Genomic DNA, 17,146 nt, shown 5'->3' with positions numbered 1-17,146 from the left:
CAATTGCCTGAAAAGACAATTGTTTTGGGGACACTCAGGAAATTTTGGCCTGAAGAACGAAAAGTGCGAGTGCGAGTCTCAATTGAACAGTTGAGTCCAAGGAACAGAGATGCTGTTTAATTAGAGGTTGTTTTTGTTCAGGAGCAATGACTATGGTTTCAGTCTTTTTTGTGTTTAGTTATAAGTAATTGTTATTTAACCAGAGCTTAATGCAAGACATGCATTTCAGCAATTCAGTTAACTTACCTAACTCTGACTCCTTGAATGAGCAGTACAACTGAATGCTGTCAGCAAAAAAAGTGATAAGAAACATTTTTCAAATTACGAATAATTTCTGCAAGAGGGCTAATACACATTAAAAACAAAGTAGGACCTAAAACTGAACCCTGAGGAACTCCACATGACAGAGGGGTCATTTCTGAAAGAATGTATTAGCAAACACACAAAATGATCGTTCACTCAAGTAAGAGGAGAACCAATTTAAAACCGTCCCTGAGAACCCCATTTCATATTGTAGCCTATTTATCAACACATTATGGTCTAATGTATCAAATGCCGACGATAAATCAAGTAAAATCAACACAGAGTAGTGTCCAGAGTCTGCAGCCTTCAAGATGTCGCTTGATACTTTTAGAAGTGCAGTCTCGGTTGAATGACATTTGTGAAAACCTGACTGAAATTTGTAAAACAACTTTTTACCTTCTAGAAATGCATTCAACTGCGCCACCAATACTCTCTCAATGATTTTAGATTAAAAAAAGGGAAGTTTAGATATAGGCCTGTAATTAGCTGGGTCAAAAGAATCCAAATTGGGTTTTTTCAATATGGGGCTGACAGCCGCTTTTTTAAAGAGGCTGGGCACAGATCCGGTTAAAAGGGAAAGATTGATCAGTTTAACAACATACAGTTCCACTAAATCAAATACATTTAAAAACAATGAAGTCAGCAAAACATCTAGCAGGCTTAAGGACGGCTTCACTTTTCTTAGTATACCCTTAATATCCTCATCAGTGATGGGAGAAAAAGTAACCCAGGAGTACAAGGGAGAGAAACAGACAGATTTAAACCTCAGATGAGTTTATAGTAGCTCTTGTCTTGTATATCCTGTACCTTGTTTACAAAAGTGTGTAAAAACCTGTTACAATCAACCATTGAGTGAACTGGCACTTGAGGGGCTAGGGGGTCCAAAGTGTGGCCTTTTATATGTGTAGGACCAAAGACACACTGCTTAAAACGAAATGATTCAGTAAGTGTTAAAAACTCAGATGCTACAGAACATGAATTGTCATCAATATGAAGGTTAAAATCCCAGAATAACAGAACATTTTGAAGTTTGATAATTGAAGATAAAAACTCAGCAAAATGCTCTAAAAACAGACAAGCAAGACCAGGAGGTCGATAAATGAATACGCAATAGAATGAGTCAATATATATATCAACATCTGAGCTACAGATGACTAACAAACTTAGTCATCTGTAGCTCAAAGGAGTCAAAAGAGTCAGAGTTCATCAACCTGCAGCAGAAACAGTCGCGGTACATGAGCGCGAGTGCGCCTCCTCAACGCGACACCCATGGTGTCCCAAACACAGAACAGTCTGGAGGACACAGTTCATTTAGATGAATATACTCCATTTCACGCTGCCAGGTCTCCGTTAGGAACATAAAGTCATTGTGTCCCTTTATAAATAAATCACAGTGGATGAATGCTTTGTTAGCGATGGAGCGCGCGTTAAACAAAGCAAATCGAGACGGCATTCGGATATGGCTTGGTTGTGACTTACTACTCGGCAGGTAGCAGGACACAAGATCCGATCTCGCAGAGGGTGGTTTCAGGCCGCTGAGATGGAATACACCTGAGGGATGTAGGTGCACAGGACAGGTTCCTATCCGACTCGCAAAGAGAAACCGGCCGCAAGCACCGCTCCTCCCAGAGAAATCCTGGATCGCTTGACCAGGGAGGTTGTTCACGTTGTTTCCACAACCTGGCCTGGACTCCAGCCCTGGATCCCCGCTTCCTTCTCCTGCCGCGAGGCTTTAGCAATAGGTACACCGTTGATGACGTAGCGCATTCAAAGTTTGGAGGGAAAAACTCTGAGGACTTAGCCCAGGTATCACAAAGTACTTTCATATTTTCCTTTATGCAAAATAACATGTGTCGGTCATATTTTAAAACAGCTGAGACACAACTAGCAGTTATCAGGGATAATAAAACAAAAAACAACACTAGGAAAACCACAAATATCCGAGGAGACAGAGTGGGAGCAGAGGCAAAGCCGAACACAGGCGCCATGCATGAAGGGAACCCATGTTCTCATTCTATTTACGCCAAATTCTGACTCTTCCATCTGAATGTCTCAACAGAAATTGAGACTCATCAAACCAGGCAACATTTTTCTAGTCTTCAACTGTCCAATTTTGGTGAGCTTGTGCAAGTTGTAGCCTCTTTTTCCTATTTGTAGTGGAGATGAGTGGTACCCGGTGGGGTCTTCTGCTGTTGTAGCCCATCCACCTCAAGGTTGTGCGTGTTGTGGCTTCACAAATGCTTTGCTGCATACCTCGGTTGTAACGAGTGGTTATTTCAGTCAAAGTTGCCCTTCTGTCAGTTTGAATCAGTCAGCCCATTCTCCTCTGACCTCTGGCATCAACAAGGCATTTTCGCCCACAGGACTGCCGCATACTGGATGTTTTTCCCTTTTCACACCATTCTTTGTAAACCCTAGAAATAGTTGTGCGTGAAAATCCCAGTAACTGAGCAGATTGTGAAATACTCAGAACGGACCATCTGGCACCAACAACCATGCCACGCTCAATTGCTTAAATCACCTTTCTTTCCCATTCTGACATTCAGTTTAGAGTTCAGGAGAGAGTCTTGACCAGGACCACACCCCTAAATGCATTGAAGCAACTGCCATGTGATTGGTTGATTAGATAATTGCATTAATGAGAAATTGAACAGGTGTTCCTAATAATCCTTTAGGTCAGTGTAGTTTATATGTACAAAGTTATACTATTATTATTATTATTATTATTATTTATTTATTTATTTATTTATTTATTTTTTTGACAGACAAATATTTCATAGAGCCAAACATTTGCAGGATTGTTACATTTAAAATTAAAATATGACGGCACAACTACTAAACTTAAAGGGATAGTCCATCAAAAAAGAAAAATTATCCCATCATTTACTCACCTTCAATCTATGTATATGACATGTATATGACAGAGTTATATAAAAAAAATAAAAAAAAAAAAAAAAGTCCTGCAAATCCAAGCTTCAGAATGGCAGCCCAAAATTTGAAGCCTAAAATTTAATCAATTGATTTTTGTAAGTAAAATATTTAAATCTTTGTTAAGTAAAATATCTAGCTTCCAGTTGACCACCTTCCGTATTCAACTTATGAAGAAAGTGTAACGCCTCTCACAGTTCAAAACACTTACACTACGTCCGACATCATCTGAAAACGTAATATACATAGACAACAGGACATGACTACTGATGGATACTTAAAAAAACATGATCACCAGATCTTAGCCAAATTTTGCACATTCAGCCATGCTGGCAAAACATTTTTTATTGTATTTTATTAAATTGTTTAGCAGGAGCTTTTGAAACCCCAAATGATTTGATTTATTTCCTTTTTCTAACATGCTCTCTCAAATAATATGGCAGTTTGTTCTGTGCAGTTTCTGCATTCCAGTATTGTATTATTAATTAATTTTCTACTAAATATTACATGATTTATACATTTATTAAAGTGTTTATTTGGTTTTAGTTTCAGTTCTACAAAACATTTTACATTAGTGTTAAAAAAAAACATTTCACACAAATACAGTTGAAAAGGTTAAAAGGCTACACTCAGTGTACAGTGTACAGAAACATTATAAAAATGAAAAGAGTGTTAAGATAAATGCTTTAGATAAGCATTAGTTTTAAGCTGCAAATAAAATGTTCACATTCTTTTGAAATTGTCCTGTCCTATGACGTGATGTTGAACATATGAGTCCACATAAACCACATGAATTATGATCACTGTAAGAGGGAGTGACCACATCATAAGATACATTTCTTTTGGATCACTAATCATCTGCATTGATCCAGATGATTGCTGCGTATGGCTATAAAACTAAGTTTGCAGTTGTACTGCATTAGTTTGTCTGGCTTTATACTTGATAAATATAAAATGGGAGGTGAGGTCAATATTATATCAATCTGCTGTTTAATAACAATGATTTTCATGTGGGGCAGAACGGGGTTAGTTGTCACACAGTTTAGCCTACTTTGGTTAATCTTCACTGCAGGGTTATGTTTGGAATTTATGTGTACAAAAATCTAATTTAGAATATAATTAAAGGGGGTATATTATGCCCCTTTTCACAAGATGTAATATACATTTCTGGTGTCTTCAGAATGTGTCTGTTTCAGCTCAAAATACCCCCCATATAATTTATTCTAGCATATCCAATTTGCCCGTTTTTGTGTATGTTCCTTTAAATGCAAATGAGCTGCTGCTCTCTGCCCCCCTTTCCCGCAGCTCCTTTACACGAACTTTGTCAACAACAAAACAACTAAACTAAACTCAACTAAAATGTCATAACCAGGAGTGCAGCCTTACATGTTTGAATTGGAGTGGACACCGATGCGAGACTCAGGAAGAGGTTGCAAATTTTGCACCTGGATGTTTCTGAATGGTTTTGATGCATTTATGTAATTTTAGTTGTTGTGACGTTACTTTGTATAGCTGCCCGTGTGGGAACATAACATCCATCACCTAACTATACAATGCATAATAAATGTGCGCTTTTGAATTACGCAGACGTTTTCGGGTTAAAATTTACAACATAGCTCTGTGAAGCAGTCATATATAAAATGATTTGCACAAATATATAACACTTATATATGTTGTGGAGTGTTGTGGAGCTGAGCATGGCCGCTGGAGTGATACAAACACACGCCTTGCGAACACCGGGACTTTTTTATGACGGGATGCGACAGTCTCGGGGCGCGTACACTATTTCCGCTTTTCCGGTCATGAGTATAAGGTAAAGCAGCTCTGTTTATCATATTAGATACATTAAAGTGTGTTTAAAATGATGTTATGACGTTAATCTGTGTGTTTGCTTGGCGCTGCTGTGACACACTGCTAAGAGAAAAGCGCTTCTGGCCAATAATATAATAAAACTGAGGGTAACGCAGATATGATGCAATTGAGAGGCGACTCCCTCAAACACGTCCCGCTCCTTAGTTAAAATAGCAATTTTCTCACAATTTACAAATAGTTCGAAACATTTGGGATATTGTAAGTACTCAACTGAACAAAATATATAATACGTTTTTTTGGATATTTTACTGCAAAAATACTACATAGTGCACCTTTAACAGACATGGGCGGAGTTTCCCTACTCTTACAAATGAGTAGAGGGAAATCTGGAACAGGTTGTTATGAGAGATTGATAATGATTGATGGGGATTATTAAAAAAATATTGGGTGGATTTTTACCATAATAGGCTGACTGAATTTTGCATTATATATCCTTTTTAAGACAGTTTGGATTTGGATGTTTGAAACTAATACTACTAAACCAATGCTAGATAAAATATATATTAATTGGACAACAGCTTTGGCTGAATTTCAGAATAGCATACTGTACTTTTCTTATTATTTCTACCAAATGCAGATATGGCAAAGATGGTAAGATTCGGATCCCGTTTTGAGATCAACCCTTGTGAAACTTCCCCATGTGACAGACAGCCAGAGTTTCATTTTATACATCATCAGATAAAATGGTGGGTTGTTTGCAGACTGATGAATAAACTGTACAGTCTGTTTCATTGGTGACTGCAGGTTTTTGGTGTTGTCCTACTGTGCAGTAGATTGTGTTGGGTCGATTATCTCCCATTTCATGTTGCGTCTGGTCTTGAGCCTTATGAAATACATATAAAAAGTGGTATATATTACATAACATACCCATTATGTCTGTAAGCAAAATGATGAATAGAAGCTTACCTCATTTTGAGCATAGACTGTATTATCTGCCTCTTGGCCATCTGGTTTAAAATGTACAAATAAAAAAATAAAATGTTCATTTATTCAAAAAAGTTAAATAGCCAATTAAATTACATGCAGTTTTGTAAGCACAGAAGATATTTTTTATACTGCCGTTAGTTCCAAAAACTGATTCTCTGCATCTGACCAAGTTTTCCATTTCCTCATATACTCAGGTGTGTAAACCATTGTAGGTGTTATTGATTTGATGGGTAAGCTAACTGAGGTGACATCGCAGACTATGTTTTTCAAGTTTTTATATTAATTGTGTATTCGCTGTGTTATTAGTTACCGTGTAAGTTCCACAAATAACCGCTCTGGCGCTCATTCAGACGGTTCTGTCACGCGCAGGTAACGTTACTGTAACTAAAGTCTGGGTGATCAGATGCTCAGGTTACAGTGGTCTTTATCATGATATCAAAATAATTATTGATTGTGTATTAATATGTTAATGTTCAAGTTTAAAGTTGTGTTTACTAATGCAATGCATCAACAATAAAATATTTAATCAGAAATAAAGTCAGTGTGCATTCGTAGCATAATTCATGTGTTCACTTTACATTAAGCTTCAATTTCACTGGTTATTAATGTTTATAACTCATTAATTTATGACTCACTGGTATTCACTTTACATTAAGGTTCCCTTTCACAGGTTATTAATGTTTGTAACTAATTAATAAATGGTTCATATGTGATCACTTTACATTAAGGTGCAATTCACAGGTTATTAATGTTTGTAATTTATTAATAAATGGTTCACATGTGATTACTTTACATTAAGGTACACTTTCACGGGTTATTAATGTTTGTAACTCATTAATAAATGGTTCACAGGTGTTCACTTTCACAGGTTATTAATGTTTATAACTCATTAATAAATGGTTCACAGGTGTTCACTTTACATTAAGGTTCACTTTCACAGGTTATTAATGTTTGTAACTCATTAATAAAGGGCTCACAGGGTTCCACTTAAGATTCACAAGTAACTAATAATGGAATTAAAATATTCATTACTACTATTTCATCAAGTTATTGTGCCAGTTTTTTTTTTTTTTTTTTTTTTTTACCAAAATCAAGTTTCATGAACAAGAATCAGTTTTGATACATGCTGTGGATAGGCATCATGAACCTTTTGTGGGATATCATGGTAAGACTGTAACATAAGGAACATTTTAAAAAAGAGGCAGTCATGAGATATAAATTCTGTAATATTAGATCATATTAAAAAGTGGTAGTCATGAGATATTAATGAGAGAACCACACACAACACCCTTCCGTCTCACTATGAAAGTCTATTTTGCTGCATCATTAAATCAGGAATATTGTTTTGAGTTAAATAAGTGTTAATAAATACATTTATTAAGCATTAATAACATGTTAGTTAAAAAAGGATCACTATTTGGCAGGCATTGTGTTAAAGTCGCCCTTTAATTCATGCAGTTGTAACGGCTTATCAATGATTTTTAATGCATTTGTAAATGAGTTATTAGTCATTAACAAACACCTTTATAAACCCTTTACAAAGGGAACATTTAGTGCAAAAGAACTTAATCAAACTGTTGCACAGAGATCAGTTTTTACAAAGAAAATAGGTATGGGGCTACATGGACGTACCTTTTTTACACTTGCTGTAGAGAAATGGAAATGTTGCAAATGCCAAAAGACACACTGCCACCAAAACATATGGCCAAAACTTGAGAGATGACTGATTCTTATCCACATCTGTGTTGACCTCTGAAAAAAGACACATATCATTAAGAACAGTTGTCAGTTTAGGTATTCTGAGATCAATCTAATCAGCAGTTAGACTACATTTAGTCAACCAAAACGAGTTATTTAAGTCTTTTATTTACAGTTTGTGTTTGGCCAGATACCTTTATTATTGACACAGAGCTGTGTAATGTTTATTCTGTCTTTTTTCCAGCTAACTGGGTTGCTATGGTTACAGATGATGGATTCCTCACTGCAGTCCAGGGTGAGAGTGTTGATCTCACGTGATGTCACTTCCTCTGGAGAGCATCTGTTGTTCTGATAGCTGGAGTGAATCAGGAGGTCATGAGCTCTGCATGTGAAGTTCACAGTACAGGAGTTACTGCTGAACCAGTCAGAGTTTACAGTCAGGACAGGAGCCTCCACAGCGTCTGAAACACACATTTGTTTTTAACAATATTACTATACCCTCAAACTATTGTAAGCTGTGAAATTCTAATAGGTGTTTACAAAATACTGTAGATGACTGTGCCTGAAAGAAACTTTACAGTCATGGACTGGCAAATGATGAATAAACGTTTTTATATATTTAACAAACGTATCTTTTATTTAAATCATATAAGCATAACTTTTCACTAATTGTACTGTATAACATTCAGAATATAAGACTGAACATAAGTGAGTCTTATGACCTGAACAAGTAAAATCACACTCACCTATAACAGATACTCTATATGTAACAAAAGTTTTCTCTGATTCTCCACTTGTTCTTGCTGTGTAGAGTCCACTGTCATTCTTCTGCATGTTCTTCAGTGTGAGAGAGAAGGTTTCAGTGTTGAAATCCACTCTGTCCTTGTGGTAGGAAGAGTGAGTATTTACTTTAGTTCCACTTATAAATCTAACTATATTCTCTGATTTATCTTTTGTCCAGTATAAAATGTCAAACTCCGGTAGTTCCTGTGTCTGTATATCCAGCTGAACAGGATCTCCCGTCTCCACAAACACAGAGATCTCAGCACTGAACCCTAGCAGAGAAAGAGAAACCATGTTCTATCTGAGTATGTGTACTCAGTGTAGATAATTTTCTGAAATGGGCTTGATCAAATAAATAATAAATTTGACATTGAAAAATACTGCATACAAAACTTTTATTAAAGAGAGAATAGCATAAATTATATATATATATATATATATATATATATATATATATATATATATATATATATATATATATATATATATATATATATATATATATATATATATATAATCCACATATCTGGAGGTATTTGTCACTTATTACCAAAATAAAGAATATAGGGAGGAAAGTAGGCATATGCCTTGTTTCATACTGACTATCCCACATTTCTTGTTATTAAAAATAATGCAGAAATCTATATGCATATTGCATATTATGAAAAATAAATAACATATGCTTATACTTAACTATAATTAGATAGGCTATATCAATAATTCAGCAGTTAGAGTCAGGTAATTGGTGGTTGTTGTTTCATGTTTGTGTACCAATATAGGCATATCTGTTATTTAAAAAGGAGTTCCTTTGGCTCCCAATGTGACGTAGTTGGTAGAGTTAACTACCTACAATTGGTAATATTGGATACCACAATAGCATAGTAAAAGTTGTGAATATTACTGTTCTACTGAGTAAAAACATTTATAGGTTGTCTATATGCAACATGCCTTGGTGATCAAAACTAACAAAATATTTGTGACTAGAACCAACACACACCTACACAATTCTCTTTACACCATGATTAAAATAACACACAAATCATTGATTTAGAGGTCAAAATAAAAAGGATATACTACTGGGTATAAACTACTAAAAAGTATAACCTACTGTCACGTTTGAAAAAGTTTAGTGATTCCTCCTCTCAGTAACCTAGCAAAACTCCTTAGATATTAACACTGGCACGATCTTTCTAAAATTCTGTATACAGAGTGTATCTGTATTTCAACAGCATGGCAAAACAAGGGAGTACAAATGAAGATTTTACATCACTGTTTTAGTTTGTAGTTAAAAAAAAAAAAAAAAAAAATCAGAATGACCTAAAAACAAGACCTAGAGTGTAGTAAAGTTTCTTTCAGAATATTTTAACAAATATTAAAAATATTTAATTAAAATCTGAGAAATAAATGTATAAAAATGTTTACAAAGATGTATTTTGAACCACGTGTAGTCATCACTGTCACTATAATCATTAATAATCAATCAACATAATGAGCATGTGTTTTTACCTGTTTTGAAGGTCAGAAGTAAAAGAAGAAATACGAGGTGATGAACTGCCATTGTCACAAAATGAAAAGATTAAAAACAGAACTGAAAATGAAGGCCTTAACGGAAATGGAAAGTTCCTCAGAAGTCCTATTTTACAGTGTCAGCACATTTTGTCTTCTCATTTTACTAACATCTCATTAATATATGCTGGGCCATAAGTGTGTGTTTTACTCAAGAGGTTTTTAATATAGTTTTTTTAACACAAACATTTGTAAAGACATGATTCTACTGTATATAACAAGTTGCATTCTGCGCCACATCCTGTGGGATCAAATGATGCTACCCTGCACTGTAAAAAAAAGTCCATAAAAATAGGGCACAATGTAATGAAGGAATTTTCCGTATTGTTTTTTTACAGGTGTGTTACCTTTATTTAAAATCCCACATTGCATTAGTTTGTGTTTTAAGGGTCAACGGAAATTTTTGTAAAATTATTGGATAATGTACTGGCAGAAAATGATCAGTACATTTTCCGTTTTTATTTTTTACAGTGTATTGATCTTTTCTCAGAACTAATTTCACTTTTCTATGCCTTTTTTTTCACAATGCTAACAACATCAGAAATTATATAGCTGATGCTTCAGAGCAGTGGATCTCAGTTCATTGGGAAATTTTAGTTTTGACCCTTTTTCCACCTTAGCGCTGACCACTTGTAATCAAACCAGGTGGAAACAGAACCATTAAGGTTTTAATAATATATTAGGTGGCCAATGACACCTGAACATGGTTTTCAACTTTAGGAGTCCCAGTGACCCACATTCCAGACTCTTACCAACCCAGATGAATATATGAAAGAAAAAGAAACACTGTATTGTGTTCATAATAGCCTATTAATAACAAACACTATAACTTTTTTTCCCCCACAATATTAATGTACAACAACAATTTTATATTTATTGTAATTGAACATTCAAATAAAATGTAATGTAAAACGTTATACTGCATACAAATTGTGTACAAAAGTACAATTATGTCATTATTTTTATGACTTTTGTTTTTGTTAAAAACAGACAAAAATATGACTGAAAATATCCTCCTTTCCAAATGTGACAAAAGTCTGGTAATAGACTAGCAGCCACATTTTTACATATTTATCCTCAGTTATGAATGGCCAGGTTGTCTGCCTTGTGAAGATTTACACACAATTGAATAAATTGTATGCTCTGTTTCCATGAGAACTGGTGTTTTTTGGTGTTGTCCTATTGTACTGTAGGTGGTGCTGGGCTGATTTTCTGTTTCCGTCTGTGTCTGTATCTGTGAATATATGGGAAATACATACAAGTTAAGTACATGTATTTAAATAGCCTTCTGATCTGTCTGTCTGTCTGTCCATCCGTCCGTCCGTCTGTCTGTAAGGCTTTGTATGAAAGTGTCTGCACAATGAAGCAATTTAAATGTCTTCTTCTCATTCTTACCTCAGGGCAGGGCCTGTTCTGCGTGGTATTGAGAGTTTGTTTGTGCTCTCCTGCAATCCCATAGACAGTTTGAGGATTTGCCGATTTCTCCAACATCTCCAGAGGTCTTTGCTCTTTAAACTTTGGCTGCAGAACAATTCAATCAAACAGTCACAAATCCTTCTGTAGATGCACATTTATATTTACACAATGGCTAATAGTGGACATAGTGGATGCATTTCCAATAATTCTACAGCATAAATTGACATTTATAGAAAATGATTTAAATGAATTCAGCATTTAATATCTATGATGGCTGCACAACAAAATAATGTGAAGCTTACCTGAACTTGTGCGTATATTGTATGCTCATTCTCTACATGGACACCTAAGAGATTTAGAATCGTGTCATTTTAAAGAATCAAGAACATTATTGTTGACACAGAAAAAGTGTCTGGAAATATGACTATTTGTGTGTGTCCACTTGAGTATCATACAGTCCTTTTTATTTCCTAAAGACACAAATACCTTTTTTATGCTTCTTGTAAGAGCAGCATATTACAGAAACTGCTGCAAAAACCAACAGTGTAACAACAGCGATGATCAAGAGCCAGTGGAGTGGAAAAGAACTGTTGCTTTCTTCGGGATTCTCTGCTGAAAAGCAAGACGTCACATTAGTATTGACACTTTGTAGTATTGGGATAAAATTGCTAAGAAATGAATTAGAGTTGATGTAAGTTATTTACTTGAGGTGTGCTCATTAAGTGAGCAAAGTTGTTTAATCTCTATGGTGTCATTCTTCCAGCTGACTGAGTTACTATAGTTACAAACAACTACGTTCTCTATACAATGCAGGGTTAGAGTCTGCATTTCAGAAGAAGTCTCTTCCACTTGACTGCAGTTGTTGCTGTGGTAGCTGGCACTGAGAGTAAGGACGTGACCACTACACGAGACATTCACAATACAGGAGTTAACATTGATCATGGTGGCGTTCCAGTTCAGAACAGGAGAATCCACTGGATCTGAAATATTTAAGAAAACTTTGTATGAAGATATAGGTTAAAGGACGTTTCAAAGAGCATGTTGTAGCTAAGCTGCAATGCAATACATCAAATTATTCTAGTGTTTTTTGTTCTCTTAAAGGTCCAGTGTGTAATATTTAGGAGGCTCTATTGACAGAAATATATGTTTTCAGTGGTGTATACCTTACATAATGAACTGTTGTGTTTTTCTTACCTTAGAATTAGTCATTTCTATCTACATACACCGCGGGTCCCCTTACTCTTAAGTCTCTATTTTGCGCTGCTATGTGATGTTTCTACAGTATCCCTATGCAGTCTACAGCTGGCTAGTCACCCTCTGCTCTCTCCAACAAAGGAGGCCGATGTCAGGAAAATGTGTAAATAGTACAAGTGTGCAGTCTCGCGGAATGTATAGGCCAAAATTAGTTTTGGCGTGCATATGTTAGGCTATTTTTCGCATGCATATGATATGCACTTTATGGTGTATTATACGCACGAAACACCCACCCCACCACCCTAATCCTACCCAAGAGCATGTCACATGCACGCCATAAAGTGCGTATCATATGCACCAAAACTCATTTTGGCGTATACATTCCACAAGCTTTCACACTTGTACTATTGATAAGCATTGCAATTCTGAACCTTACCGCTAAAGTGCTCTAACATTTACACACTGAACCTTTAATGGTGAGTGAGCAGACTTTCTATGTAACACTTTCTTAGGTTATTTTTTAGATCAAGTGAGCTGATTTGCTTGCTTCCATGTACATAATGATAACCTTTGTCATTGCAGATTTACTTGAGATAAAAAAAAAAATACTTTAATTTTTTAATTTTTTTAAAGTAAACTTTTACTCTGTAAGCACCTGTCAACACTCCCGTATTTCACACCCATCTCCCGCACCCCTCCCGTTTTGTAATTTCTCCTGGAAATCTCCCGTAATTTGTATGGCCCAAACCTCCTGCTTTGAATAATCACAAATCTGTTATTCCAAGGGTGTTCAGTTGCCAGATCTTGTATGAAACGCCGACTCATACAATCGACACATCAAAATTTCAAACCATTTGTGAACTCGACCTGGCAACCTAGTTGCGCTGTTGATATCTCTGCAGGGCGCGAGAAGTTGTATCGAGCATCATTAGTAAAAAACCATGGTAGAAACGGGAGAAGACTCAGCTGGTAAATATTTATTTTCTGTAATCCCCTAGCTACTGTTACATTATATGATCACGATTTTATTCAAGCAAATGCTTTTAAACCATTTAAGAGTGACAAGACAAAGAGAACGTGCTGTATGAAAAACTCACACAACGCCCAGATTCAAGTTCTCTTTCGCGCTTTAACAAAACAATAACACACACAATTATGCCAAGATGCCAGTTTTGTTAAGTTTCTTCATAAGAGCAGCCTTAAAAAATTATATACCGTCTTAAATGAGTTTAAAGAGGTGTGAGAAAACGAGCCTTGTGTGAAATATGTGCGACAGCCGTCAGCGGAAGATATTTTAAAGTGACAGTAACCACTTATAATGACAATGTAAAGAACAAAGGTAATTGCTCACTAAATATGCTCTGCTCTTGAAAAAACTTTAGTACCTTTCATAAGGATCAATCTATAATTAATAACTTATGCTGTGCAAACAGATAACAATTTATGTTTCCAGCTTGTTAAGTTCACTTAAATTAAAAGTTATATTTTTAAGCTTAATAAATGTTAATGTGTTATTTCATTTAAGTGTGAATTAAATATTATTTCATATAGACATCAGAAGTTGTATTAATACCAATGATACTGGCCTAAAAACAACCCAAGCTGGGTTGAAAATGGACAAACCCAGCAATTGGGTTGTTTTAACTAAACTATTGGGTTGTTTTATCCCAGCAATGAGTTTGTTTTAAGCAAACATTTAACCCAACTGCTGGGTTAAAAGAACTCGATTACTGGGTTTTTACATTTTCAACTCAACTTGGGTTGTTTTAACCCAGCATTTTTAGAGTGCTCCATATTCTGCTGTTTCTGCTACAGGACATCGTAACACATATTCTCTTGATGTTCTGATCTCAAAAGGTCATAGCAACAAGGAAAAATAATGAAAAATTGTCCAACTATTACCTATAACTGACACGTTGTGTTCAGCAACAATAGTTTCTTTTTGTTCTATTGTTCTTGCTGTATAAATTCCACTGTCTGTCTTCTGCATGCTCTTCAGTGTTAAAGAGAAGGTTTTAATATTGAAATCCACTCTGTCCTTATATGAACTGTGAGGTATTAACTCTCCAGATTGATTAAAAAATCTGACTAAATTTTCAGATTTATAATTTTTCCAGACAAATCTAGAAAAGTGTGGCAGTGTTTTATTTGTTATGTCCAGTTTAACAGAGTCCCCCGTCCGTACAAACACATGGCTTCTGGATGCTGAGGAGAGAAACAAAAAAAGAGATGTTATTTTTTAAAGAATGCATCATTACATGATTCATATATTTGCTACATTTTAAACTTTTGACCTTACAACCTCTTCTAACCTTCAAATGTTTTTACAATTTTTTGAGCAGAAGTCACAATTGTACAAGTAGAGGAAAACATGCGTAATTCACTAAATAAGAGAAAATATCTTGAATATTTACATGTCAGAATCATAAGGCAAAAAAACAGAATATAAAAGAGGTCATTGAAGACACCCTTTGAAGCTAAACGCAGATGTGCATGGTTTCAAGCCATTAAACGGACAGCCCTTACAAAAAAGACGTCTATTCAAGCGTGTTATTAGTATACTTCTTTTAAACTAAAAAAATAAGTAACTTTCACTTTACTTTTTATGCACTTCTCAGAATGCTTAATTTTACACTTAAACTACACTGCAAGCAAATAATCTGCCAGTGGGGTAAACAAAATAATCTTAAAACAAGATTATTTTGCTTACCCCACTGGCAGAGTAATGTTTTTGTTCTAAGGCACATTTATAAAATCTAATTAATATATGTCCTAATTAAACTAAGGCCTAATCCTGGCTTAATCTAAGATCTTTTTGTGAAATCAGCCTATATGATGTTAAGTTCCCTTAAAGAAAACTTAGAAGTATACTTGCAGTGTAAAACTACTAGTTTACTGAGAGTATACTTCAAAGTGTACACTTTAATAAACTAGAAAATGTGCTACAAGTATTAAATAACTCTAAACTATCAGTAGGAATCTAAATTATGCAGTACAGACGAAAGACATAGTGGTAAACCAGTGGTGTACTCAAAGTTTACTACTGTTACACTTGTATAAGTATACAAGTGTATAAGTATACTTGTATACACTAAAAAGTGGGCCACTTTAGTCCCAAGTAATGGTACACTTACAAGTACACTATAGTACATTGTTCTTAGTAGTATACATACTACAAAAAGTAGGCCTACTACTAAGTATGACGTTTACTTAATGAAATTAACTTGACGTATATTTTTTGTGGGGGGTTTGTAGTCATTTCCTGTCACCATTAGGCTCCGCCCACAAAACACAATCACTATTTTCAAATACCCAAATGATCTATATATTTATTGTGTAAATTATTTTCACTAGGTGGAGCTGTTATCTTAGTTAGACGCTTGGCATATTGCAATATGGATTTAATAATAATTAGTTACATTTATATAGCGCTTTTCTGGGTCCTCAAAGCGCTTTACATATACAAGGGGGAATCTCCTCAACCACCACCAATGTGCAGCATCCACCCGGATGATGCGACGGCAGCCATATTGCACCAGAATGCTCACCACACACCAGCTGATTGGTGGAGAGGAGACTGAGTGATTAAGCCACTCAAGAGAGGGGGATGATTAGGAGGCCATGATGGACAGAGGCCAATGGGCATATTTGGCCAGGGGTTACATCCCTACTCTTATTAAAGGACATCCTGGGATTTTTAATGACCACAGAGAGTCAGGAGCTCTGTTTAACGTCTCATCCGAAGTACGGTGTTCTTTTGACAGTATAGTGTCCCCATCATCACTTTACTGGGGTTTTAGCACCCACACAGACCACAGGGTGAGCGCCCCCTGCTGACCTCATTAACACCTCCAGCTACCTAGTTCCCTTTATCGAGGGAACTCGCACTGCGTCGTCGCTTCAGGGGGTCGGGCAGGAGGCTCGGTGGGTACCAGAGACCAGCCCCGAGAGGCTGGTTCCCCTAGTAGAATATCTCGGCGCATAGTCATGCCTCCCGAATATTTCTGCTTGGGCCTTGCGTACCGTGGGAAGGGGGTACAGACTGCAGTTCAGAGTTCCACCACCGAAGTTCAACGGTGTGGTCTGGACCGTGGAAGGACCGCTTCAGGGGGTCGGGCAGGAGGCTCGGTGGGTACCAGAGACCAGCCTCAAAAGGCTGGTTCCCCTAGTAGAATATCTCGGCGCATGGTCATGCCTCCCGAATATTTCTGCTTGAGCCCTGGTTCCCTCGTCATATGGAAGAATCCTGGGTTCCTGTCCCATGGGCCAGTGTCGGGAGCGTCATGTTGCAGGAAGATAGACGCCATGTCAACAGACGCCTCCCTCACGGGCTGGGGTGCGGTCATGGAAGGCCGGTTTGCGAGAGGTCTGTGGGGGCCCCAGCATTTTTCTTGGCACATCAATTGCCTAGAAATGTTGGCGGTTTACAAAGCTCTGAAGAGCTTTCTCCCAGACCTCC

General features: G+C 36.3%; 2 protein-coding genes across 2 annotated transcripts; both read right to left on the bottom strand.

Moving 5' to 3' along the window:
• Window positions 1–5,314: 5,314 nt before the first annotated feature.
• Window positions 5,315–8,805, bottom strand: LOC137089883 (CD48 antigen-like). The gene is made up of 5 exons (XM_067453447.1): window positions 8,475–8,805; window positions 7,923–8,189; window positions 7,663–7,782; window positions 6,010–6,050; window positions 5,315–5,926 (listed from the first exon to the last, which is right to left on the bottom strand). Exons 1-5 carry the CDS (start codon window positions 8,803–8,805, stop codon window positions 5,768–5,770), a joined length of 918 nt encoding a protein of 305 aa, XP_067309548.1. The 3' UTR covers window positions 5,315–5,767.
• Window positions 8,806–12,189: 3,384 nt separating this feature from the next.
• On the bottom strand, window positions 12,190–16,676 carry LOC137089882 (CD48 antigen-like). Its single transcript, XM_067453446.1, has 3 exons — window positions 16,574–16,676; window positions 14,590–14,892; window positions 12,190–12,473 (listed from the first exon to the last, which is right to left on the bottom strand). The coding sequence occupies exons 1-3, from the start codon at window positions 16,674–16,676 to the stop codon at window positions 12,190–12,192; spliced, it is 690 nt and encodes a 229-aa protein (XP_067309547.1).
• Between the last annotated feature and the right edge of the window lie 470 nt (window positions 16,677–17,146).

This window comes from Pseudorasbora parva, chromosome 9 (genome assembly GCF_024679245.1).
Source record: "Pseudorasbora parva isolate DD20220531a chromosome 9, ASM2467924v1, whole genome shotgun sequence".
NCBI classification, from domain to species: Eukaryota; Metazoa; Chordata; class Actinopteri; order Cypriniformes; family Gobionidae; genus Pseudorasbora; species Pseudorasbora parva.
The sequence above is the reverse complement of the archived record's forward strand: the minus strand, read 5'-3'. Positions and strand labels throughout refer to the sequence as shown.

Excerpts from the sequence above, each read along its gene's own strand:
- LOC137089883 (XM_067453447.1), bottom strand. The coding sequence starts at position 8,805 with ATGGTTTCTCTTTCTCTGCTAGGGTTCAGTGCTGAGATCTCTGTGTTT. Across the intron at positions 8,190-8,474 it reads ATATAGAGTATCTGTTATAG|ACGCTGTGGAGGCTCCTGTC; the intron begins GTGAGTGTGATT and ends TGTGTGTTTCAG. Across the intron at positions 6,051-7,662 it reads CTACAGCAAGTGTAAAAAAG|ATGGCCAAGAGGCAGATAAT; the intron begins GTACGTCCATGT and ends ATTTTAAACCAG.
- LOC137089882 (XM_067453446.1), bottom strand. The coding sequence starts at position 16,676 with ATGACTATGCGCCGAGATATTCTACTAGGGGAACCAGCCTCTCGGGGC. Across the intron at positions 14,893-16,573 it reads CCCTGAAGCGACGACGCAGT|CATCCAGAAGCCATGTGTTT; the intron begins GCGAGTTCCCTC and ends TTCTCTCCTCAG. Across the intron at positions 12,474-14,589 it reads ACACAACGTGTCAGTTATAG|ATCCAGTGGATTCTCCTGTT; the intron begins GTAATAGTTGGA and ends TAAATATTTCAG.